This window comes from Scylla paramamosain, chromosome 13 (assembly GCF_035594125.1).
Source record: "Scylla paramamosain isolate STU-SP2022 chromosome 13, ASM3559412v1, whole genome shotgun sequence".
Classification (NCBI taxonomy): domain Eukaryota; kingdom Metazoa; phylum Arthropoda; class Malacostraca; order Decapoda; family Portunidae; genus Scylla; species Scylla paramamosain.
In genome coordinates this window covers 2,895,001-2,922,500 of record NC_087163.1, presented here as the reverse complement: position 1 = coordinate 2,922,500, position 27,500 = coordinate 2,895,001, and the positions used below count along the sequence as shown (strand labels likewise).

General features: G+C 44.8%; 1 protein-coding gene across 1 annotated transcript in view; it reads right to left on the bottom strand.

Moving 5' to 3' along the window:
- The window catches only part of LOC135106647 (homeobox protein PKNOX1-like), a 130,386-nt gene that overhangs the window by 16,512 nt on the left and 86,374 nt on the right, over positions 1–27,500 (bottom strand). Inside the window, 6 exon segments of the mRNA XM_064015945.1 lie at positions 14,552–18,251; positions 21,221–21,467; positions 21,469–21,507; positions 24,572–24,643; positions 24,645–24,694; positions 25,625–25,646. Of these exon segments, the coding sequence (XP_063872015.1) occupies positions 18,076–18,251; positions 21,221–21,467; positions 21,469–21,507; positions 24,572–24,643; positions 24,645–24,694; positions 25,625–25,646 (606 nt within the window). The 3' untranslated portion in view covers positions 14,552–18,075.

Genomic DNA, 27,500 nt, shown 5'->3' with positions numbered 1-27,500 from the left:
GAAATATAAGAGAAATGAGAAGTTAAGCAGACCAAACACACACACACACACACACACACACACACACACACACACACACACAACAAGGACAAACACGGGAAGTCATGCAGGAAAATTTGTTAGGCACACGAGGCAGCGAGGTGGAGTGAGAGGGCAGTGTGTTGAGCGTTACTTGAGGCAGCCCGGCGCTCCCCCGACGTCTATGCTCGCCAACCCTCCCCGCCGGCCTGGTGAATGTCCAATTTTCAGAGGTAGGATGTGAGTCACCCACCCATGTCCCCATTCAGCTTCTGTCCAGGTCTTTTCTGCTCCCTGTCCTGCGCCGTTCTGGCCTGTTCTGCTCTGTTCACCCCTGTTCTGGTCTGTTTAGACTTGTTCTGCCTTGTTCTTCCGTGTTCTGGTCTGTTTTTGCTTTTGTTCTGCGCTGTTCTGCTCTGTTATGCCTTTATTTTAGTCTGTTTAGTCTTGTTCTGTCCTGTTCTTCTGCGTTCTGCTGTATTCTGGTCTGTTCAGACCTCTGCTCTGCGCTGTTCTGCTGTTCTGCTATTTTCTGCCATGTTCTGTTTAGTTTCGTTCTACCCTGTTCTTCCGTGTTGTCCCTGTTCTTCTGTGTTCTGCTGTTCTACCATGTTCTCCTTTGTTCTACTCTGTTGTTCTGTTCTGCTGTTCTCCCTAACTGAAGCGACTCTAACCCTCCCCTCTTCCCCTTTGTATCTGTTCTCTTGTTTATTCTTATCCTTCTCTTGCCATTTCTCTCTCCCCCTTATCCTTATCTCCTCTGTTTCCTTATCTTTGTTCCTCTCTGATTCTCCTCCTGTTCTTCTGCCTCCTCTTCTCATTCGCTATTCCTCCCACTTCCCTTCTTTATTTTCTCCGTCCTTTCTCCCTAGTTTTCCGTTTTCTTCCTTGTTTCTCACCTACTTTCCCTTCCTCTTCCTTTTTGGTCTTCACACACTAACCTACTTTCTCTCTTTCTCTCATTTATCACTAATCTTTCTTTCCCATTCCACTTTTTTCCCCATAACATTTCCTCCTCCTCCTCCTCTTCCTCCTCCTCTTCTTCCCTGTCTTATCTTTTCCGTTTTCTTCCAATCCTTTCTCTCGTTTTAAACGCCATTGTCATCCTCCTCTTCTCCCTCTTCCTTGTCTTGTCCTAATCCTCTCCCTCTTCCTCCTTTTCCTTCCTCTTCTTCCCTTGTTTGTCGCTTTTTTCTTCTTTTCTTCTTCCTTTATCTTATCCTAACCTTCCTTTGTTCGTGACCTTATCCCTTCTGTTCTTTCTCTTCCTTGTTTTATCCTAATCCTCTCCCTTCCTTTTCCTTCCCCTTCTTTTCCCAACCTCCTCCTCTTTCGCATCCAACCTTCCTTCTCTTCTTCCTAACCACACCCTAGTCTTCCTCCCCTCCTTCCTTCCCCACTCCTCCTCCTCCTCCTCCTCCTCCTCCTCCTCCTCCTCCTCCTACTTCCACTCACTTTCCGCCACCGCCACGCCACCTGCAGCGACCGACAACCGCCCTTTCCTGACCTGAAGCAGACCAGCACGTAATAGAATAATGTCTCCCTCGCATGCTCTCTCTCCACATATACACAGACAGGCAGACAGACAGACAGACGGACAGACAGACATTCCTCACTTCATTCCTACCAAAGATCTTTATTTTGTGTATTCGTATTTTATGTTTTTTTTCTTCGTTATCTCATTTATTATTTTTTTTTATCTATTTTTTGTGTTTTTTTCTATTCTTTTTCTATCTATGGCTATTTATGGTTTTATTGTTTATTTATTTATTTTTTCTCTCTCTCTTCTCTCGAGCTGCGTAATTCTTCCTTTTTACTGTCTGTTTGTCTGTTTGTGGTAACGAGTGACTTGTTTTATCCATCTTCTTTAATGTGCGCCTCTAATTACCTACGTTTTCTTTTTCCTCTCTCACCAGAACGCGTCATTATCCACTCCTGTCCCACTCTACCATTCCTCGCCTTGATCCACCTATCGCTTCTTTCTTAAGTGGACTCTTCCTTATCTTATTTCACGCCAGATTAAGTCTTTATCCACACTATCCACCTTCCTGAACTTGACTAATCCATCACATTCCATGAACACTTGCTCTTATTCATTTCTTCTATACAAAATTACCAAGATTTACTGTTTTCGTTTTATGATAATTTTTGAACTCTGGAACTCCCTGCCGGCTTCTGTATCCTCCTTCCTATGAGCTCTCAAGACACTTATCCTCCTTTTATTTATCTTTTATTCTTGTTGTCCTGTGGCCGGTGCCCCTCAAAGATCCACTTATTCACAACTAAATGACACGTTGTCCATTCCATTCACGCATAAATGTTTAATTATCTTTTCTCTTCTTACTCCCTAAACACTTATCAGTTTACAATATCCTTTCCAATCAACCTTCTATCATCCTCCTCTTCTATCCTCTAAGTCCTCCCTTTTATTCCCCTTTCTATTCACGTCCTCCCTCATGCATTCCCTCCACCCCTTCTCCTTTATCCATCTGAACCCTATACCCACCCACACCACCATTTATCCACGCCTTCCCTGCACACACACGCTCCCTCATCCACCCTCCCCTCACAAACCCACACACACCCACTCACTTACTCTGGCAACTACCACCACCACCACCACCACCACCATCACTCGTCTCCAAACATCCGCTCTTACAAGGTCAGTCCAATTATACTACTTGTTTATGTTTCTGACCGAGTATTTGTCATGTCCACACCTACTGCCACACGGAGCTAGACAAACACACACACACACACACACACACACACACACACACACAGAGAGACGCACATTACAAAGGCAGACTCATAGGGACATATTCAAAAACACTTCCGCCCCGCCCTCACAGTATTTTCAAAGGGATCTAGTTGAAGTGACGCGGATTTTTAAGAGTGGTTTACGTTCTAGTGACAGATTAATCAGATTTGTACGTTATTAATAGGCGAAGCACTCTTGAGAACCTGGATAATCATCTCTGTGGCCTTGGAAAATAGTAAGGGTGAAAGAGCGGAGCGGTTCCGAATAGGGACCTGACAGAGACAAACACACACATACACAAACACACACGTTGGTTTTCTAAGAGGCCTTCCTTCCAAACACACAGACGCACATGCAAAGACACAGGTAGACGTACACACACACACACACACACACACACACACACGGGTTGGCTTTCCAGGAGAAGAATGTTCCTGTTTTGAGCGGAGGCCGACCCGCTCCCCGCTGTCCATCCGTGCTCAGGTGTGAATTTATGTTTCCCGCGGGTCGTTCCGGGGAGTTTCTGAAGGAGTGTTTCGGGGGTGTTTTCGTAAAGATAACAGATACATTTTTCCACCGTACTGACGCGGCTCACTCATCGCTCCCATCCTCTCCCCCTGGCTCCCCGGCTCCCTCTCCTCCTCCTCCTCCTCCTCCTTATCCTTGGTCTCGTAAAGTTCTTGGCCTAAAGCTTTCTCTTCTCTTCTCTTGTCTTGTCTTGTTTCTTCTCGTATCTTCTCTTCTCTTCTCTCACACAAACACACACACATACGCACACACACACGCACAGAAGGAGAGAGAGAGAGAGAGAGAGAGAGAGAGAGAGAGAGAGAGAGAGAGAGAGAGAGAGAGAGAGAGAGAGAGAGAGAGAGAGAGAGAGAGAGAGAGAGAGAGATTAGAATTAATTACGTAGCATCCATTCACACGTGTACACAAAACACACACACACACACACACACACACACACACACACACACACACAACGAGTTAAGCACGCGTAGTTGTCCTGAAGAAAATATGAGATACGAATGAAACTTTCCACAAAACGAAGCCAGAGAGAGAGAGAGAGACAGAGAGAGAGAGAAGAGGAACACAGGAGCATTAATTCTACACATATTTTCCTCATGCATCGTCCTCATTCAACAAATACAAGGAAACCGCATAGATCACTGCATTGCACTTATTACCCACACTAGTGTATGCCAAAAAGAGGCGAATGGATACTTAATAAAGAAAGATGATTACCAAGGCGACCCAGGGAGCGGCGGGTGGTGGGCGGCGGGGCAGGGAGGGGAGAGAGGGAGGGCAAGGCGAGAGTGAAGAGGGGAACAATGAATCTGCTTTGTTATTGCCAGAGTTCCGTGAGTTTGGGCAGATATGTTGTTCTCCCGCCGATGTGGATCACGCAAAACACACAAGTACTCGATTCTTGTGATGGATTATGACGCCGTGGAGCGTAAACAACACCTGAAGGCTGCTTGTGGCTGGAAATAGACGGCGAGGTGTGTGTGTGTGGTACAGATGTGGAGTTTGAGGGTAGTTACTGTCCTTTACTTGGTTCATAGAGGCTAATGGTAGGGAAGAGACTGAAAACGTAATCAACAACGCAGGGATTCTTGTGGCTGTGGAGAAATGATGATGTGTGAATGTTGTATAGATGTAGAATTTGAGGCTACTTGCTTTGTTTGTTCCGTTGGTTCATAGAGGTTGGTGATGGGAAAGAATTGAAAATGTAATATAACTGAGGGCTGCCTGTGAGTGGGAATAGATGATAAGCTGTAAATGTTGTCAGTAGTACGCACGGAATCTGAGGTTATTGACTGTGAGTGTTGTTTTCCAGTTGGTTCATTAGAGGGTGGCGATGAGAAGGAACTGAAAACGTAAACAAGAACTGAGGGCTTCTTGTGGTTATTGATAGATGATGAAGTGCGAATGTTATAAAAAGTGAGCGTGAAATTTGATGGCAGCAGCTTTGTCCTTCGTATTCGTAAAGGCTGACTGTGAAAAAAAAAGATAAAGAAAAAAATGAAAATATAAACGAAATGGAAGGCTGTCTCTGGCTGGGAATAAATGATGAGTTGTAAATATTATAAAGGCAGATGTAGATTTTAGGGAAGTTATTTTTTCCTTCAGTTGATTAATAAAGACTGACGGTAAAAGAGAGAGAGAGAGAGAGAGAGAGAGAGAGAGAGAGAGAGAGAGAGAGAGAGAGAGAGAGAGAGAGAGAGAGAGAGAGAGAGAGAGAGAGAGAGAGAGAAAACCTAAACAAAACTGGATACTGGGAATAGATGATGTGTTGCAAATAATACAAGAGTAGACATGGAATTTGACTGCAGTTATTTTTCCTTTATTCCTTTCGTCAGTTTATAAAGGAATAAAAAAAAAACGGAAACCTAAACAATATTGAAGAGTTGGAATTGGTGATGAGCTGAAAATATTATGAGAGTGGAAGTGAAATTTGACTGCAGTTACTTTATCCTTCAGTCGATTTAAAAAAAATGGAGAGAGAGAGAGAGAGAGAGAGAGAGAGAGAGAGAGAGAGAGAGAGAGAGAGAGAGAGAGAGAGAGAGAGAGAGAGAGAGAACAATGAAACGAACAACCGAGCGAACGAGACCTAAACAAAAATAAAGATCTGGAATTTAAGGACTTACTAGTTATTTACTTCACGTTTATCTTCAATGGCTTCACAAAGACTAACGATGGAAGAAAAAAAAAAAAAAAAAAAAGAAAAACAACAATTTCTCTATACCAATATTTACAGCGAGGAAAATCCCAATAATTTCAATCAGTCAGTCAATTAGCGCCTCCACCAATAGCGTGACGAGGACAGCACAAGTGACATGTGTTAGCTGTTAATCAGAAGTTGAATAGCCCAACCTTTCTCTTTTCCTTTGGCTTTCTTTTTTTTCTTTTTTCATTTTTTTTCAGTTTTGTGGAGGGTATTATGAAAGTCTCTCTCTCTCTCTCTGTCTCTCTCTCTCTCTCTCTCTCTCTCTCTCTCTCTCTCTCTCTCTCTCTCTCTCTCTCTCTCTCTTTGTCTACTCTCGGCTGAACTTCTTAAAGCGTTAAAAAAAAAAAAGAAACCCGCTTCTGTACCTTATTTATTCCAACTGTACAAATTTAGTTTTCATTGATCGGCAAAAGAAGAAGAATAAGAAAAAGAAGAAGAAGAAGAAGAAGAAGAAGAAGAAGAAGAAGAAGAAGAAGAAGAAGAAGAAGAAGAAGGAAAATAAGAAGAAGGAGAAGGAGAAGAAGAAGAGGAGGAGGACGAAGAGGAGGAGGAGGAGGAGGAAGAGGAGGATAGGGAGGAGGAGGAGATGTTTCGTAATACACATCAAAGGAGAGCTGGATTTTTCTTCCTTATTTATTTAATTATTAGTATTAGTATTAATAGTAGTAGTAGTAGTAGTAGTCTCCACTGAACCGACCCTCCTGCCGCTAGACGGCGAGCACCTGCGCTACAGAACAGCCAACACCACCAACGAGGCTCGAGTCGACGTCAGTGCACGAGGGTTCTGGACAAGGGGACAGAAAGCATTCATGGACATACGGATCTTTGACCCGATGGCCGCCTGTCACCACGAACTCTCCCTGGAGGCCGCCCACCGCAAGAATGAGCAGGAGAAGATCCGAGCGTATGGGGAGAGAATCCAACACGTTGACCAGGGCAGCTTCACACCTCTGGTCTTCACCACATCTGGCGGGATGGGCTCCAAGGCTCAGTGCTTCTACTCAAGACTAGCCGACCTAATGGCAGAAAAGAAGCACCAGCCAAGGAGCCATGTCGTCGCATGGATGAGGTGCCGCCTCTCATTCTCCCTCCTCAGATCTGCCCTCCTGTGTCTCAGGGGGACAAGGCATTCCACTCCCATACCTGCAGACTTAGGAGGCCTCGACTGTGAGGCTACAGTGGTGGAGAGTGGCATAAGAGTAGATAGAGTAGAGGTAGAATGAATTTATAGTTAACAACTAATGTTTATATTATAGAGTATTAGATATGGTTGGATGCCACAGTCATTAGCGGGAGCTGGGGCTAATGACCTCCAAGTAATGGAGCCCCTAATTGACACATCAATAAACATGGGGTGGAGGTATTTGTAGTAGTAGGAAAAAAAAAAAAAAAAGTAGTAGTAGTAGTAGTAGTAGTAGTAGTAGTAGTAGTAGTAGTGGTATCATTATTCTCTCTCTCTCTCTCTCTCTCTCTCTCTCTCTCTCTCTCTCTCTCTCTCTCTCTCCAGCATTAGCATGTAGAGAGAGAACGAAGACTAATGACCCCCCTAAAGATGAGGAGGTTTGGACGCCTCGGAGCCTTGCGAGTCGTAAGAGGGAGAGGAGGTACCAAAGAAAACGGGAGATAAAATTTAATAAAAGAAAAAGAGTAAGTTATATACGGATGATGAAAAAAAAAGAGAAGGATAAAAGAAAAGATAAAGAAAAGTGGTACTGCTACTTAACTAAAGACATAACATACACAAATTAAAGGTAAACGGACACAAGATAAGTAAGTGAAAGAGAAAACAAACAAACAAACAAACAAACAAGAAAATATATAGATAAACTGAACCAAATAAAAAAAATACAGAAAATAAATAAAAAGAAAAAAAAAAACAAGAAGATAAACAGAATGATATCAAACAAACAAACAAACAAAACAAACAAAAAAGAAAAAAACAAAAATCATACAATGAACAAAAAAAAGAAAAAGAAAAATAGAAAATAAACAGATAAAGAGAACCAAAAAAAAAAAAGTAAATAAATAAATAAATAAATAAATTCAAACTACAATATACAAGTACTTCCCAACTACTCCTCCCCACCACTTCCCCTCACCACATCCCCCCCCACCACGTCCCTCTCTCTCAGTCAGTGCCAACCTTTCGGAAGAGTGATTGAATTTATTTGCTGTATTCTTTTTCTTTCCCTCTATCGGAGAATCTATCACGTTAGGGAGGAAGCGGCGTGTTTCTTTTACTTTCCTGTACTTTTTCCCTCTCCCCCACATTAGTATCGGAGGCGGATATGGCAGAGACGTGGGCGTGCATGGGAATATAGGAAAGGATGAAGGGATTAGTGGGTGTGGATGAGCGTGGGTGAGTTTAGGTGCAGCTGTAGCGTGTTTTGAGGCAGAGAGAGAGAGAGAGAGAGAGAGAGAGAGAGAGAGAGAGAGAGAGAGAGAGAGAGAGAGAGAGAGGGAGGGAGGGAGGGAGTCTCAGGTGTGGTTTAGACAACTTTTCTCCTTTCCTTGACTCACTGGGTTCGCTCAACGCCTCGCCAATGAGTGTGTGTGTGTGTGTGTGTGTGTGTGTGTGTGTGTGTGTGTGTGTGTGTGTGTGTGTGTGTGTGTGTGTGTGTGTGTGGCGGCAGTATAATAGAACATTTACATGGACTCACGAAATTCATTCTCTCTGATTCCAAGCATTATACTTATGAATCTAATATCCATGAAACGCACCGCACATCCACACGTTAATACTCTCTCTCTCTCTCTCTCTCTCTCTCTCTCTCTCTCTCTCTCTCCTCTCTCTCTCTCTCCTCTCTCTCTCTCTCTCTCTCTCTCTTTCTCTCTCTCTCTCTCATGAAGGTGATAGGAATATTTTTTCCACTGTTCAATTTATCCGTCAGTCAGTCAGTCAGTAAGTCAGTCATTGAGTCAGTCAGCTGTGAAGGAATCATTTACAGCCTCTAATCAGTCACGCAGTCTCCTCATCCTTCCGGTAAGTCACTCAGGCCATTCTGATAAGCTTCCAGTCATTCATTCACGCTCTCTTATGGTCATTTAATCAGTCACAGCCTCTTTTGTTCAGGCAGTCAGCCAATCGGTCAGTCAGTTACAGCTTCTATTGATCAGTGATTCTCTTATTCATTGTCAGTCAACTAGTCAGTCGTTTAGTCAGTCAGTCAGTCACAGCCTCTATTGATCAGTTGTTCTCTCACTCAATCAGTCACAGCCTCTACTAATCATTCAGTCAGTCAGTTATAGTTTATATTTCTCATACATTTATTTCAATCAATCACTCAGTTGCAGCCCCTTTTAGTCAGCCAGCCAGCCAGCCAGCCAGTCCAGTCCAGCCAGCCAGCCAGCCAGTCAGTCAGTCATTCAGTCAATCAGCACCTCTGTGGGTTAGTCAGACAGTTCATCACTTAACACACATTCATTTATTCCGTCAGTCATCGTTGAGTCAGCCCGTCTGCGTGTTTGATCTGGCTGCAGTCATAATTCACACTTTGAGGACTCGCTGGACATTAGCATACGTAGATTAATAACCGGAATTCCAAGCGAGACACGATCATTCCCACAACTCGCTCGCTCACTCGCATACATCATCATCAATACCTTTTCTGCCGCGCCTCGCTTTATCTCCCTCTCGTCCACTCGCTTCAGGGCCATTCATTCGGCAGATAAGATGACTGTCAGTTAAAAAGCACGTGAAATGGTTAATTATCATCCAATCTCCCGGTTTCTGACTCCTGCAGCGCCTCCTTCGGGTAGTGTCAGATGGGGTTGGTCTTATACGTACAAAGCCCTACGGTGACTTGTCTGGAAATGATCGTGCGTGTGAGCTGAAGGACTGACCAGGTGAGGGGTGAGGGAATGACGGTTTTACGAATGTGTTCTTACATAAACTCGACAACTTTTAACAGGCTCTGAAGAAAGTTATCCGGATTTTCAAGTGTTAATATGATTCTAGTAAGGATTCTTCAACATCAATATAAAAGAAAAGAGAATAAAGACACGCATTCATCTTTGTGGCCTTTGAAAACACGAGCCTCAGACCAGCAGACAGCCGCCCCCACGAGGCACTCACCCACCAGACAGCAACACACGGCCGCGGCGACCAGCCACTGCACGAATCTCCCTTTCGTCATCGTGCCGGAGTGACTGACGCAGAGACGGACGGACGGGCGCGAGGGTGTCTAGGTGGCAGGGTCCTGGGGCATGGCAGCTGCAGGAGGCGCGGGAGGAGGTAGCGGTGGGGGAGTAGCGGAGTGTGGGATCAGGGCCGCAGGGAGGGCCACGAGTGTCTCATTGGCGCCGTGATGGAGCGCCGCACGATGGCCACGACCTGCCGCCGCCACCACGACCACCACGCACGTCACACACAACACATCACCGCGGCAGCTGCCTCAGGACGACCCGCGATTCAAAACAACCAGCCCACTCACGAAGCCTGCGCTTCCTCCTGGGTGTCCCGAGTAAGGGTGACCTGCGCTGCTCCTGTGCAAGGCCAGGCGTGGGCACTACCGCCACATGGACCAAGGGGAAGCACTGACGCCAAGTGGTATATCCTGGCGGCGGGGGCGGTGATGGATGGCGGGCGACAGCCAGGCGAGGCAGGCACGTGGCTGGTGCGCGGGGGCGGGCCGGGCGTGTTTACTCCACCACTGACACACGCAGACTGCCGCGCGCCCCGCCCTCCTGCCCTGCCGAGTGCTGCCCGCCTCCGCTGACCCGCGCCCACCAGTCTCAGGCCACTCAAAAATTTCCCGTGGGATTTGTCCAATGTTTCTTTTCAGACTCCGCACTGAGGCTCTGACATTAGGATATTCATGCGTGTTTTTTGCCGCTATCTTTTTCTTGCTACTGGAAAACTGTCTTTCACGCACGAACTTCACGAAAAACCATCAGCAATTCATATATTTACCAAACATTCTGCTTAAATCAATCTCATCTACTACTCTTAAAACACGGGAGGGATCTATTTCTCTTCTCCCAGCCAATCACATGTCCCCGAGTCACTAAAATAAAAGTACATCCTCGCTCTGTAGTTGTGAAAGGAAGCAGTGCTGTGCCTCTCTGTATTCATGCCATGCACTGTAATTATAGCAGCCGTGACCATCCACTTGCTTGTACTGCGACGATGTGCTTGATACAGTGCAGTCCTGCGGCTGAGGAGGGGAGTGCGTCAGCATGATTCACAATTTCATATTTGGTTGCTGAGGGCTGAAGTGGTTGTGGTGGTGGCTGTGGTGGTGGTGGTGGTGGTGGTGGTGGTTAACAGATAGATAAATAGACAGACAGGCAGCTAAAAAAAAAAAAAAAAAACCGCATTTTTTAGAGCTTTATTCATTTATTGTTTTTAGTCTTTGATCAGAGCCCTCTTACATAGAAAAAGAGACAAACAGACAGACATATAGATACGTACTGTACATACATACATACATACATACATACATACATACATACATACATACACGCTTAAATTAAATAAATACAAGCGTGTTGTTGCTGCTGCTGCTGACGATGATGTTAATGACACACTAACGCTGACGATGGCGATGCAGCTGTTCCCAGTGTTGAATACAAGCAAAGCGTAACAAGGCGATCTGATAACACCAGTATTTCTTCAGTACAAGCACACTACGCCTTCACTAATGCTCACAAGATGGCGTGTTTCCTTAACCTTTTCACTGCGATACGAGACAATGAACACCACCAGAAGCAATGCATGAAATCTTTATAAGTAAGAAAGAAGGGGATTAAAAGGAATAGATTTTGTAATTTCTACTCAGTTTAAAGATTGCAGGTGGCTGTAGAACACGTAAAGATGACTTAGTGATTAGTGATTAAAGAAAGATGTACCGAATAACAGTGAAAGGATTAATAGGAAAGAAAAATAAATGGCGAAAGAAGAAGCAATAGTGTAGATAAATTGCTGGGTCACTAGTAATAATATTCTTGAACAACTGATGGTCTCTTTGTAACTGATTTCTGCAGCTCAAGTTTGAAGAAAAACAACAAATAAAAACTCTGAAGCATCCTCACTACGTTCTCTAATTGGTGTCGTCATCTTGTTATGATTATATTTCTTAGTATTAAGTCTACGTGGAAGACTGACAAAGCAATAAAGGCAGGGAGAGAACTGGAGGTCACGTGATGCTGCGTTGCCGTGTCTCCCATCCACCATCACCACCACCACCACCATCACCACCACCATCACTCGCTCTATGACTGATTGATTGACACTTAAATTTTTGTTACCGAAGCCAAGGAAATTAGTAAAACATCTCCCGTCATCGTAAATTTATGACTCTACTTCTATATTGCTCTTTCAATGTTCGGTAATTCCGCTGCGATCGGAAGAGAATAAAACTGGAACATAACACCTTAAAATATGATAGAACCGTTTATGTCTAATGAAAAATATAAACAAGTAAATAAATAAATAAAGAAACTAAAGTAAACGTAACACAATACGATACTTTCTACGATCAGAAGTGAACACAACACTGAACAGAACTCCTTAAAATTTGAGAGAAGTATTTAAGTCTTGTGAAAAAAATAAATAAATAAAAATAAATAAATACAAATCATATTAGCGAGAATCTTTCAAATTCACGTACCTAATAAATGTGTTTTGAAATATTACGTTTTAATGAACATAAGCATATTAACAGAATGTCAGATATAAAAAGACAGACTTTTACATAGCAGAACTCTCTCTCTCTCTCTCTCTCTCTCTCTCTCTCTCTCTCTCTCTCTCTCTCTCTCTCTCTCTCTCTCTCATTAGCACGTCATAAGCATTAACCAGATGGCCTCCTCACACAGCAACTGACTAACAAGATGCAAAATGAACGCAGAAAACATGACAAACCCCAGTTCCCACGATACGAGAGAGAGAGAGAGAGAGAGAGAGAGAGAGAGAGAGAGAGAGAGAGAGAGAGAGAGAGAGAGAGAGAGAGATTGCGGGTGTGGAACGGGTGGGGTTAGAATGCTATAATTAAGATCGTGAAGACCTCAATTAAAACGACCTTCTGCTACAGTGACCATCCAGCACACACGGCCATCACTCCCCAAGCGGCCCAGCCACCCACGCGGGGTCCTTGTGGCAGAGAGAGAGAGAGAGAGAGAGAGAGAGAGAGAGAGAGAGAGAGAGAGAGATAGGATGGCCATGTATTGTGTTCTTTTCTTTTTATGTATCAGAGAGATAATCCTATGTAGAAATATGAAATAAAATAGAAAACAAAAGAAGAAAATATATATATAAAAAATAAAAAAGTCTACTCGAATGCCGTTCCCGAAAATAAAATAAAAGTAGTAAAAACGAGAGAGAGAGAGAGAGAGAGAGAGAGAGAGAGAGAGAGAGAGAGCCAAATTACCCTCTTATGTGTCTTGATGCTCCTCTTATGAAACAGCTCAAGTGGTTGGGACAAAAACAACTAGGAGGAGTTTGAAGGAAGGCAGGATAGATTTACAGCCTGATAAAGAAATATTATAGGCACGAAACATTGCTTGAGGGACATGGAACAAGAGAAACTATAGAACTAGATGTGAAGATTATGTAGTAGAGCGGTCAGGAACACTGGTGACTGACTGATGTGTGGCGAAGATTAGGAGAGGCTGATGATGATGGTAGTGGTGTTGATAATGAGTGCTAGGATGGCGTTTACTAGTTTACGTAATTCTTGTTTATTAGTCTTTTCATTTTCAATTCTTTATTCACTTACCTATTTATTCATTTTTATTACGAGACAAAGATAAATTGAAAGAGTGGTGGAAGATTGAAACAGCCTCGGTAATAAGGTTGTTGGTGGTGCAGGCAGCAGGAGGTTTTCAAAAGACCATCACATAAATCTACAGGAAGTGACGATAATTGGACATAAGTATACACGTTTTTCCAGGGAGTGCCACGCATAGGTCTTTTTATCTTTTACAGGTTCCCATAATGTTCTTACACCTGGTGTTTCTTTAACCGCACCACAACGACGATGAGAAACTGATTCATGTGGTAATAGTAAAGCAAAAAAATACTAAAAAAACAATATAAACCACCCTAAAACCCTCTGAATATTGTAATGATCCTTATCTTTGCTGCAAAGATAACCGCACGAAGAATGCTGCCATGTAGTCTGCAGCACCAAGGCGCACACACTATTTCTTGTGTCTCCCATCAAAACGCACGCTTTCTTTTTCTCTGATCGCACACGTGGTGGTTCAAGGAGGACTGCGATATTCTGAGGCCTGACTGCTTTGTTACTCGTACAAGGTTCATTCTAAAGATGTTCTGTGCTCTATTTGTTCTATATCGGCAGAAAAATCACCATGAAAACTTCGAGATCCGTCACACAGAAGCACTGAAATGACGCACGTGCAAACCAGTTACTTGTCAACAAACTACACGGGACTTTTTCACGAGGCTCAGAAAGTGACCAGATGAATTAGTTACCCCTTAAATTGTGAGAATGACACCCTCTTCAGTTCTCGCTTATCTCTCTCCTGTGACTCGTAACTAGTGCAATACGCCGCCACTCATCACACTGCCTCATGTTCTGTCTGTCAAGATCATAATGCAGTACAACCCTGACACGATGCATTTTGTAATGTATGCGTTGGCTTTACGGGGTATGCCACTCCAGCTTAAGTTCGTATCACTCCTCCTTTCTTACTCACCAGGAAAAATGTCAGTTATATGAATGTCCCTTTGATCCCCACACATTGCTGCAGAACCATGTCTTACCATCGTCTAGCCCTACAATACAGCACGCCTGAGTCAACTCCGCGCCTTGTTACACGAGTAGTGTTGCCATTTGTGGCTTGACTAGCAGTGACGAGGAGTTTTATCATCTTTTTAGTTATGGATACAAACCAATAATGGATAAACCCAAGTACAGTCAGTACAATCCTGGTGAACGCGGATCCCTTTTTACTTTAACTGGCCTTTCTGAAATCACCGTCTGGCAACAATGTATCATCAACACTCGTATACCTACATTTGCTCTCTCTCTCTCCCTCTCTGGCGTTCATCAGGCAACACTCATCACTTGCGAGCTTACCTGTAGTGTCGGTGAGATCCTTTACGTCTGTTCTCAGCCTCAGACTCCTCGGCAACCCGACATCGCTTTCCTGACACCCGACTCGTCATATCTTGCAGCATCACCGCCATAGCACACTCGCTCACAAGTACTAACACACATCCTCTCTCTCTCTCTCTCTCTCTCTCTCTGACGATATCTGGCAGAAACGAGTCTCGAAGCTTCAAAGCCTCGAATGGAAGGAAATGAAACACATCTTGAACCAGGATACTTTACTTAATGCTCAATAGGGTAAGGACATCTGCAATTAATATGGAATGTAACAAGTGAACTGGCCTCAGGAAGAAGAGGGTAGAGCCAGTAACAAGTCTATGAGATCCCCAGGAGGTTGGGGCGGGGCGGGGCGGGGCGAAAACCAGGGGCGGATTTAACAAGAACAATCAATCATGGAAATAACATCAATGCGGAGCGACGCGTTAAGAAGAGAAAATAGAACGAAGAAAACCGAAACATCCACGTACGTGCAAACATTATGAAACATTACTATCCTAAGCAAAGGTGGATGTTTGAAGAGAGTTACAAAGGCGGTGAAGAGGAGGGTTGTTACAGAGCGCTAAAACTGAGGCTTGAGGGTGTCACAAACTGGTTACTGGGCCTGGGGAGTTCAACCATTGTCCTTGTTTTCATCGTCGTGCTGAAACGTTACAAGAGGTGAGGCGGCTGGAGGGAGGGAGGAGGGGGAGGGTGACGCCCGACCCACCTACTAGAGCACTCACGGCGGGACTCAGATGCCCTCATGCGGCAGCGTCCGTGGCGTGGCAAGAAAACACACGCAGAAGTGTCCATTACTAAAGTCCGGTTGAGCTTGCCATGTGTGGATACTGCCAGTGGACGCTGGACGTGGGGGGGAGGTCCCGCGCGTGTGGCTTAGCTCTGTCTGTGTTCATTTTTCTCTTTACTTTCGTCTGCTGCAGTGAATGAGAGCCGTGCGCCTCCAGCCGCCTGTGTCACTCTCAAAAGAATCCATATTAAACTAAGAACGCTTGGCGCAGCTATTGGGGGTTTGATTTTTTTTGACTTTTCAGTCCCGTTGCGTATTATTGCTATCGTTTGTTCGTTGCAATTTAAATAGAAAAAGAGAAAAGATCACATGAAAAATTATCACAGAATTATGCATATCATATTGTGCTTAGAAATATGCACCTTCATGTCATCATCATATGTGTGTGTACATGTGTGTGTATGTGTGTGTGAGTGTGTGTGAGTCGTGCTCAGAGCGCCGGCCGGGCTCTCACGTATACAGGAGGGCACTTGGAGTTGAGGGTCAAGCCCGCCAGGTGGAGGGAGCCCGCGAGAAGACACTCCCAGCCATTCCTTGACCACACAAAGTCCTAGACAAACACGCAGAAGCACACAGATACATCACCAATAAAATGTTTTGTTGTTTTTTTTTATAGAAGAAGTAACATGAATATCATATTTTTTGGGATTTTTTACACATTTTTTTTTTTTTACTTTCAAAATTTTTTTACTATAAACACGGGCGCGCAACAAGCTCGTTTAAGTGTTCATGATGGCTGGCGGGGGAAGGGCGTCGTGGCCAGTTCATCAAACGCGTCTCCAGGTACAGTGGGGGGCGTGGGGGGCAGGCAAGGTCACTACGGAGAGGTTCAAGTGTTCAACATCTGGATCACCACTAAACATCTTTTTTTTTTTTTTCCAGGTCACAAATGAGTTAAGGTCAGATGGGGTCACATCACCACATAATAAATTGGAAATACCAGGTAGTGTTCCACCGGGTGAGGGGGCAGGGGGACAGTCAGTGTGGGGGGGGTCACTACCACTCTGCTTGGACAGGTGTTGCCATTTTTCTTCATTAAAAGTAAAACACATGGAACCAAAGAATATTCATCGATGTTTTTTTTGTGTTGCGTTAGTTAGTGTGTTAGTACGTCTGTGTTGTGTTGTGTTAGTGTGGTGCGTCTGTATTGTGTTGTGTGTGAAAGTGTGTGTGAGAGTGTGTGTGTGTGTGTGTGTGTGTGTGTGTGTGTGTGTGTGTGTGTGTGTGTGTGTGTGTGTGTGTGTGTGTGTGTGTGTGTGTGTGTGTCTGGGAGGCGTTACCACAGGTTAGTACAAATGGAGGGGATACTGTATACTGTAACTAATCACTGTGTTACTCTCTAGTCCCTAACATTACACGTAACCTCTAAGTGTAGTCGTATACCTATTATCAGTTGCACAGCATCGTATACTTCGTTACAGTTACCTGAATCGATAAATGAACTTATGGCGACTTCAGAAAATAAATGCTCTTCCCTCACACGGGGAGATTATTTATATATATTATGTATATCTCTCTCAGACTAAGCATCTGATCACTTATGAGATGAATGAGAATTCTTTGGTTCCTTGGTGCTCAAAATTATTACAATATTTCTTCGACACTCCCATCAACATCTTGCTCTCACAATCCAGGTCACAGAAGCGAGTCTTGTGAGGCGTCGCGGGCCGCCGCGCCGCACACCTCTTGGCTGGTGGCCCGCCCGGAGCAGGGCCAGGGGCGCGGCGCTGCTGGCGGGGCGCTCAGGGCCTGGTGGGTCTTGGCACTCAGATCACAGGAGGAGGAAGAGGGCTCGGGAGGAAGAACATGTTAAACTCTCTACTCGCTCTAAGCTGCTCACGCTACGGTCAGTCAGTTATGTGGCTCACACGCTCGGCCAAATACTAATGCGTCATAACGACTCTACCGGCAGGGCTCGGCGAGGACTGTGTGGGCCCTGTGCCTCAGCTCGCCGCGCACAGGGCCCGTCACCGCCGCCGCTGCCTAAGGCTCCGTGGTTCCTCAACACTATACATACTCTCCCATTCGTTACAATTTCGTTGTGTAGTTTCGTTGTTAAGCTCAAAAGAAATATTTCACATCAACTACCGTAAGACTCGCCGCCGTGCGCTGCGAGGCCGCACCTTGCTGCAGTTTGGCGCGGCACGCTCCGCCTCATTAGTGGCGATGCGGCGCGGCGCGGCGTGTGGCATCCTGAGTCTCTTCTGCTTCTAATACACAAATTCATCTATCATCAACTTTACTCTCTTTTATACATAACAAAATGGAAATGAGCCTATGTGTCTGATCATGCGGCGTCCTTATCATTAAGTTATTGTCTGAGTTACAGCCTATCTGTATGCATTAGTCTTCGAAATTAATCATCTCTCATACACGTTGAGGTCAGTTATATAAAATCCAATACTAATAAGTTCGATGCATTATGTACGAGTATGCACTGCAGGCCAATCTGAACCAGTACATCCGTGAGCGTGGTGTGCTGAGTGAGTGCCGTGTGCTACAAAGACATCCACGACTCGCTACAGACCGAGCACTTTCCTGAAGGGATTATTGTCTAACACGCTTAGAAACTCGTTGTTCTAGTGATTCTGACCGTCGCCAGGGGCCGCGTGAGAGGCTGTCTGTCTGTCTGCCTGTCGCTGCGTGGCTCAGCGCAGTGCTGGCCGTAGCCGCGAGCCAGAGGAGCCGCGCGTCGCCTGGACCACTAACTGTCCAGCTCCTGACGCACCGGACTCTCCGACTTGGGCCGAAAGAAACTGTTTTCATCCTTGAACTTCTCTTCTACCTCTTCCTCCTGTTCTCTCGTCTTCTCTTCATCCTCGTCCTCGATATCTTCTGCGTCCTCCTCGCCCGTCATGGATGTGGGGCTCGCCGCCACCTCTGAAACAGCAACGGGAAGGTCTCGGTGAACTGTTTCCCGCCACCCAGCACGCCCACGCCTTCAACCACCTGCTGCAACAACAATGAGGTGAGAATACAAGGCGACATGTGAATTACTTCTCCGCCGCACGGAGAACGACCTGCCAAGTGCGTGTGAGATTCCTGAGGATAAAGGTTAGTACGGTTTGTTGAGACCGCGCGAGTCACCAGGAGGGTGGAGGCAAAGATGCATCCTGCCGGTGTGTGAAGACTGAGGCTGCGTCACCTGAAGGGTTTTTGTCCTAGTATTTGTCTCCTGAACCAAGGAGCCTCAGACTACACTCCCACAATTTATTTAATGTACCACTGAATGTTTGGAACAACTGTTCAGCGCCCATCATCGCCATCTCACCTTATCACCTTAAAGAATCTAAGAATCTCTCCGTGTCATGCTGTTGCTTAAGGAAAGAAGTTGAACGTTGATATAAACCTTCAGTAAGTGTTCATAACCTTCCAACATTCTCAGTCTCGACAGACGCGACACTTTGGTGACGCCTCGTGGCAACACAGCATTTAGTCAGGGGAGGACGTCGTGAGGCAATGCATCAAGTACAGACTGACGTTATGTCCTTTGCTGTGAGTGGTGAGTGGTGAGCGGCGCATGCCTCACTCCACCGGGCCTGGCTAACCATGGCAGTGTTTGGAACTCCGGCACGAAGCGAGTATGCTGAAGGCTGAGGCATCGCTCCCATGGTGATTTTAAGTCTATTTTTGTGTAAGATTAGGCAGGACACTACACAGTTCCTGGGGACAACCTCTGGAGAGAACCTGCCTCCTCAAGGAAAATTTGGTGCATCCACACACACACACACACACACACACACAGCTGTTGTCTTTGCACTCAACACAGCGCCTCCACACCCACTAAGCTGCATCCTGAACACATACTAAGTGTCTCTGCAGTAAGACTTGCAGGACTGCCAATACTTAACGCTTGATGACGTAATCATAAATGCAATAAGGAAAAATGGATAAAGGAGATAAAATTACGCGTGGGAGTGGATGAGAGAGAGAGAGAGAGAGAGAGAGAGAGAGAGAGAGAGAGAGAGAGAGAGAGAGAGAGAGAGAGAGAGAGAGAGAAAGTTAAAGTTCATCACTCTACCACTGAGCCACGAGCTTTATTAAGTAGCAAGTGTTTGTCTCCTGTAGATGTGTCTGAAGAGAAAAGGCGAAAAATGAAAACAATCGAAAGAGTAGAATCATCTCTCTCTCTCTCTCTCTCTCTCTCTCTCTCTCTCTCTCTCTCTCTCTCTCTCTTTCTAGACATATGGACATGAGAACACCAGCACGTGCATGTATACTGACACACAGCAACACCAATGTACCTTGTTCCTCCTGGCCAGCGTCCCTGCACCACGTTCATTATGGTTATGTCACTTACTTTTCCGGCCTGCCATGCGCGCCTCGCCGGCCACACCATCTCACTACAAGATTCAGTACTTAGATAAAAAAAAAACAACAACAAAGAAAAAAAAAACCTTATAATTATATGCATGTTTACTCATTTGCAGTGTGCTTCCCTAAGTAATGCTGGAAAAACCAAAGGATCAAAACCAAGGTGAACTATTTGCAGGAGACTCAGGTCATGCATCTGCTGGTTATTGAGTGACTGGGGACAAAGTGTTAGTGAGCCTTGACCGTGACACAAAAGCGACGGTTCTCTGCAAAAACCATAAGCCGAAAACAGGAATTCATGCACAACACCGAGAGAAGGGTGAGCGTGGCGTCGTGTAGTGGCGGAGGCTTAAAAAAATCAACAGGTGCAAAGGTGAGGTCATAATAATAATAATAATAATAATAATAATAATAATATATAATAATAATAATAATAATAATAATAAAAACAGTTAGTCATCAAAAATCCACGTAACCCACTCATGGCATCAAAAATTCACCCTCATCAACTCACTACGCGGCTGGGGACTCCTGCTGCAGCCCCCCCACACGTACAGAAGCAGGTTAGTAGGCGTTTCAAAGCTTCCATAGGCACCCAACGCGCCCCCACCTACCCGACCCGCTCACAATCGCACACTTACCCTGGACACTGCACAGAGACAACCAAAGGCTCCCCCGCCCGTCCCGCCTGCAAGTCACGCTGGGTATAATTTTAGGCAGTGTCACCTAGAGTAGCATTGCAGAAAATGAATAAATAAGTAAAAGTAAAATAAAAGGTAGTAAAAATAAATGAAAATAGCTGACTGGAGACTGAAATCTTTAACCGTGATGAAGTTTGAGGTTGTAAATTGTGAGGTTATTGTAATTTCTGTGTTTTCATGACGAGTGGGGAGGGGAAGATTTCAGAATATTTGCCGATGGAGGTCAGTACGTGTTGTGCTCCTGTTCTGTACCTGTCGTTTTGGGGATTACAACGACAGGGAAGAGATTGGGAACATAAATAAATAGCGGTGTGGCTCAGTTATCCGGTAAAAGACGAGTACGTGGACTTAATACAAAGAAGATACAGTGTTAGTTAATAAGAGAGAGAGAGAGAGAGAGAGAGAGAGAGAGAGAGAGAGAGAGAGAGAGAGAGAGAGAGAGAGAGAGAGAGAGAGAGAGAGAGAGAGAGAGAGAGAGAGAGAGAGAGAGAGAGAGAGAGAGAGAGAGAAAACGGACATTAGTTTATACAAGGTTAAATAAAAAAAATAAAAAAAAAAAGATACCGAGTCTTTGGTTGTCAGCTGTATAAAAAAAAGAAAAAAAAAAAGAAAAAAGGAGAAAAAAAAAATCCCTCTCCCACCTCTCACTCCCCCATAATTTCCCATACATACCCAATTACTCCCCATCATCTCTTCCTTCAGGCCACACTCACCTTCCTGCTTTCCTCTTCCCTTTCCTTCCTCCCCTTTCCCCCACCCTTCCTGCTCCCCTCCCCCATGTCCCCGCGCCGCGCCAGGCAAGGAAGCACCAATCACCAAAGCCATGCAACGTACCCGAGTTAAGGTTAGTCTTGGCAGCAAGTGACGAAGCCGTGTTGATGTTATTGTTCTGTGGTTTACCATGCAGACTTATAAGACTATCGGGCCAGAACCTTGTGGCAGAGGCCTTGGGGTTGTAGGCCTTCGATTTTTTGGTCTTTTGTTCGGGAGGAGTGGAGGCGTCGATCATGGGCTGCAGGATGCGTCGGCGGGCGTTAATGAACCAGTTGTTGACCTGCAGCAGCGTCAGGTTGGTCTGCGCCCGCGATGTGCCGCTTCTCGTCCTCGCTTGGGTACGGGTGCTGCCGGAGGACGGGCTGGTTAACACATTGCACTGACACAACAAGGAAGATAGGAACAAGTGACATGAAGCCCAACTGTCTTATATCTAGATGCTGGGTAACACTAACGGCAGTAACACAATGAGGAAACTCCATTGCCTTATATCTAGACTGAAAGGTGCCGGTAACACTCACAAAAGAAACACAACAAGGAAAACAGGAACGCGTGACAGGAAACCCAATTGTCTTATATTTACGATGCAAAAGGACACATGACAGCGACACAAGGAAAACAGGAACAGCAGGTGACTTGACGTATATAGAAATCCAATTGCCTTGTGTCTAAATTGCTAAAGAGGCTGGTTAACTCTCACGACAGCAGCACAACCAGGAAAATTGAAAAGAGTAACTAAACACCAAACTGCCTCACATATCGGTGCTGGCTAACACTCACGAAGGCACAAATAGGAACAATTGACTAGAAGCTCAGATTGTCCTAACTAAATTGGGAAAGAAGTCGCTGGTTAACTCACACTAAGCCAACACGATAAGAAAAACAGGAACGACAGGTGACTAAAAACTGCATCGTCTCATATCTAGACAGCAAAAAGGGTGCTGGTTAGCAGACAGGAAAGCAACACAAGGGAAGACAGATACAAAAGACTAGAAAATCCACTGTCTTAAATGTAGCCTGTCTGTTTGAGGGTAAAGAAGAAAAGCGAGAAGGTTCCCCCATCTCCCCACCGGTCCTTGAAGGCTTAACGCAATGAGCACTAAAAATAATATCATAAGACGTTTTTTACTTAGAGAATGCCACGTGTAATAATGAATTCTTGACGCTTTCCTTATATTTCTGATGTTCTTGTTCAAATCATTCGCCGGATTTTGCGAAGAGATTTCCTGTGCATCTAATGGCTTCAGATTAACACTTTCCCTGCTATTTGTCATATTATTTTTCCTAATTACTAACCATTTGAGACGTTTCTTCTTGCTCTACATCCGCATTCAGTATATCAGCTAGAAATCACTAAATCTATTCCTTTTAACTCCCTTTCTTTCTTTTCTTTCTTGTCGATGTTTATAAAAATCTCCTTTCCTTTAGTGGCGGGAATGGTTGAATATCGCACTACAAGAGTTGAGAGAAAAATGCTATAGTGAAAAAAAAAAAAAGGTGTAGCATCTTAACAGACTTGATCGTGACTATAAATGTAAGAGGGACGCCACTACACAAACTAATACCTTCCTTGACCTGTTTATCTGAGCTGTCGATCATTTAAGGCAACACTTGGCACACTACAACACACCTGCCCTTCACATCCCAGCTACGTGCGTGGGCAATGTGAGTGTATCAGGTGAGGAGGTGATGAGACACTTGTGGCAGGTGAGCGCTGAGGCAATCAACTATTAATACCTGTACTTGGTTGTTTTATGAGCCGTTGGTTATGTTTCAAAATCCATGGAGTGTGTAAATCTCTCTCTCTCTCTCTCTCTCTCCTCTCTCTCTCTTACACCTGTACCCTTAACTCGGAAAGATCAATAATAAAAATCAACCTCTTCATCTGGTGTAGTGTTCAGATTTATTTCTTACTGCAGAGAGAGAACAGCGAGTACTGAAGTTTTGAGAAATGTGAACCGTCTCTTTAACAGTTGCCTCGGGTGCATTCGAATAATTGTTAATGGAGTAAATATTTTCTTTGTTAGTCCTTCCAAAGTATGTACAATATATATTTTAATTTTTCTTTGTAATATACCTTTTAATTTTGCAACAACAGGAGAGAGAGAGGCACAAAAGGTTACCAAAGTGTACCAAACACAAAATGTTAGCCAAGGGACGTTATTAAAGAAACGCTGACAAAAAGAAGAAAGCGACGCGGCAGGACATGTTGAGACACGTTAGCAGGAAGCTCATCAAATTACTGAATAATATTTTGTGACAACGACAACTTTTTACTGCCTGTCATTTACTAATTTATTCTTTCTACAGCGTTGACACACTCGTGAAAAATATGAAGCAGCAGTAATACATGTGTTCTTTTATTTACATATACCTAAAATTTTAGTGTCATTTTATGTAGAAATAAAAGAGTACATGAAGTATTGTGAGACAGAGAGAAACAGGTGCAAACAACTATACAGAGAGATGACCTAACCTGGCCTAACCTGGCCTAACCTAACCTAACCTGACCTATCTTGCCTAATCTAAGCAGAAATCCAGACAGCCGGACCTAACCTAACCTATCTTACCTAATCTAAGCAGAAACCCAGAGACGGCCAATGTGATGTGTAAGGACCTGACCTAACCTAACCTTATCTAAGCAGAAACAGAGAGACAGCTAATGCAATGTGTAATGAAGACACCACCAACCTTATATCGTTATTGCCCCTCTGAAGTAACTACTGTGTCCACTAGTTTGGAGTCGATATAGACAAGAGAGAGAGAGAGAGAGAGAGACAGAGAGAGAGAGAGAGAGAGAGAGAGAGAGAGAGAGATGAGAGAGAGAGATAGAGAGAGAGAGAGAGAGAGAGAGAGAGAGAGCGAGAGAGAGAGAGAGAGAAGGCCTCCTCCCCACACGCATCTCTTACCCCGGCGTGCTCATGTGTAAGCAAATAAAAGTAACAAGAGGCTAAAGACACACCACTGCTTTATATGTCCATTATTTTCATATTTTAGATGAATCTTGATCTTTATTTATTTATTTTTGTTATTTTCGGGGGGTGGAGGGGGGACAGGCACCTTTCAATTCTGTTATTTTTGTTGCCCTTGGCCAGTGCCCGTCTTGTGTGAAAAAAAAAAATCTAGTTGAGAGTTAAACAAACAAAAAGACGTACTGTTTTAAGGTAAGTACAGGGAAAAAAGTTAAAGAACAATAGAAGAAGCGATAAAGAAACGCAAATATTACTCTCTTCATACCACCACAATAATGTTTTAAGAGAGTACGTACACGGTAAAGGATGAAAAGTAAAAGTAGAAGCGATTAGGGAAGAAAAACTAATACTCCCTCGTACCCACAATGACGGCACAGAAGCGGAGTAAGAGGGAGAGGTTCAGAGGGGGAGGTGGAGGTGGAGGTGCTGGTGGACTTACTACAATATGCTGGAAGAGCCAGGCCTTCATGATGGCTGTGGCATGCTTGGGTAGGACGCCTCGCTGTCTGGCGGCGCATTCCTCCTTCCTCCTCCTCCTCACACGACGGGGGGGTCAGGGGAGCTGTGTGTGGGGGAGGGGTGTTTAGTTCTGGATGATACACACACACACACACACACACACATACACACACACACACACACACACACACACTAACACGAATGAGATGGGCAAGTTTTATTGTCATTATTATTATAATAATAATAATAATAATTAATTATTATTATTATTATTATTATTATTATTATTACTTATACTACTACTACTACTACTACTACTACTACTACTCTCTCTCTCTCTTGGTTAATTTGTAATAGTTAATTTATTTGTAATAATCTTGGCTATTAATAAATGTTCAAATGTTCTCTCTCTCTCTCTCTCTCTCTCTCTCTCTCTCTCTCTCTCTCTCTCTCTCTCTCTCTCACCCAGCAAGTTGACGATGCTAGTCTCGGGCGGCGGTGGGCAGGGGTTGGCGCCAATCTGGGACAGCGGTGTGCTGCCCTGGATGAGCGAGGGCGAGGCGGGCGTGGAGAGGGAGGTGGTGGGCGAGAGGGTGGGCGATGGTGGTGGGCGTGTGTAGTGGGGTGGTTGGGCTTGGTGGTGGAGGTGATGGTAGTGGTGGTGGTGGTGGCGGTGGTGACGGCCATCCAGGGAACCTCTGCTTTCTTGCATGTGGTGGTGGTGGTGGAGGTGGTGGTGGTGGTGGTGTGGTGGGGGTGGCAGTAGTGGGGGTTGCTGGATATGGTGGTGGTGGTGGTGGTTTTGGTGGTGGTGGTGGTGGTGGTTATCGTGGTGGTGGTGGTGTTGGTGTTGTTGTTGTTGTTGTTGGTGGTATTCTGCCTGCTGGTGGTGGAGGTTGTTGTTGTTGGTTGTTGGTTAGTAGTGTTGTTGTTGGTGGTGTTGTGGTTGTTGTTGTTGTTGTGTTGTTGTGTCACCTGGAGACGCGTGGCAGCTTGTTGCTGGTGCCCGCTCAGATAATCTCCCTCTAAATACCTGTCTTGTGTGCGCTAACTACCTGAAAGAAAGGGGTCACATGATTCTCGACCTGCAGGTGACACTACATGTAACACACGCAATTAGCATCACTCACCACCTCACATTTACACCAAGATGCACCATAATTTAAGTTTGCAACACTCTAGACACAATGACTTCATCTGAAATTACCGTTAAAGAGGCAATACAGCGTTAGAATACAGAAACGAAAATTCAACACCATAGACTGAAAGGTGAAATTGATATAAAAAGCATGAAAATCAAGAAACAAGACCAAAATTTATGTGATATAACCTAAAAAAAAAATCTATAAAAAAAGAAAACAGATAAATAAAATCAACTAGGTATTTTATTAAAACCAAAAGAGAACCACCATATCCTTGACACAGGTAGAAACACAGGTTAAGTGCACAATTAAACTAGTAAAACAGGTGAGCAATGAGCACCCAGGTAACCATAAGCAGGTACATTTCAATCAAGGTAACACAGCCGAACATCAGGCTAACAATAAAAGGTTAGGCGAGGGAGAGGAGCATAATTATCAACAGGTAACAGAGAGAGGGAGAGGGTGAGAGGGAGAGAGTGAGAGGGTAATGGATGCTTTATGTTGCCTGGTGATGAGGGACGCGACACGGAGCATAAACAGAACATAACCGCGGCGATCATGACAACTGTATTGGAGCATTTACCAGAGAGAGAGAGAGAGAGAGAGAGAGAGAGAGAGAGAGAGAGAGAGAGAGAGAGAGAGGGAAAAAATGGCACCACCTGACTATCCTCACATTAACAGTTCGTGACCAGGCTACGTCCTCTTCCTTCTCCTCCTCCTCCTTTTCCTCTTCCCTTCCTTCCCATTTCTGGTGTGGACATAATTTTTCCTCTCACTCTCTCTTCCCCCCTCTCAAGTTGTAACATCTTTCCGCCTTAAGTCTTTCCTCAATCCTCCTCCTCTTCTCCCTCCTCCTCCTCCTCCTCCTCTCACCACCCCACTCATCACCATCACCACCACAACACCCAGAAGGCCTACAATATGACACACCATACTCGTAATAGGATCAGCAAGTCTCTCTCTCTCTCTCTCTCTCTCTCTCTCTCTCTCTCTCTCTCTCTCTCTCTCTCTCTCTCTCTCTCTCTCTCTCTTCGCACTTAACCTATTTCGTAATGTGTCAGTAATGTTACAGTTTGCGTCATTCTCTCTCTCTCTCTCTCTCTCTCTCTCTCTCTCTCTCTCTCTCTCTCTCTCTCTCTCTCTCTCTCTTGTTTACGTGAAACTTATTTATCACACACAAACCAATAACACAAGTAATAAATGACGGTGAATAATGGAGAGAGAGAGAGAGAGAGAGAGAGAGAGAGAGAGAGAGAGAGAGAGAGAGAGAGAGAGAGAGAGAGAGAGAGAGAGAGAGAGAGAGAGAGAGAGACGTGATGACAAATACAGAAATATGCCTGCTGGGGTCTCAGACGGAGGAAGGAAGGAAGGGAGGAGGAGGAGGAGGAGGAGGAGGAGGAGGAGGAGGAGGAGGAGGAGGAGGAGGAGGAGGAGGAGGAGGATAATGCCAGGATTTGGTGTCAATGTGAGAAGCGACCACAGACTCGGGTATTGTGGAAGAGGAGGAGGAGGAGGAGGAGGAGGAGGAGGAGGAGGAGGAGGAGGAGGAGGAGGAGGAGAAGGAGAAGGAGGAGGAGGAGGACTGGTGCTTTAGAACTCTTCTCTCCCTTTATTCTTTCTCTCTCTCTCTCTCTCTCTCTCTCTCTCTCTCTCTCTCTCTCTCTCTCTCTTTTGAACTATCTCTTTTCCTTCTCTTAAGCTTGATCTCATTTGCATCTCTCTCTCTCTCTCTCTCTCTCTCTCTCTCTCTCTCTCTCTCTCTCTCTC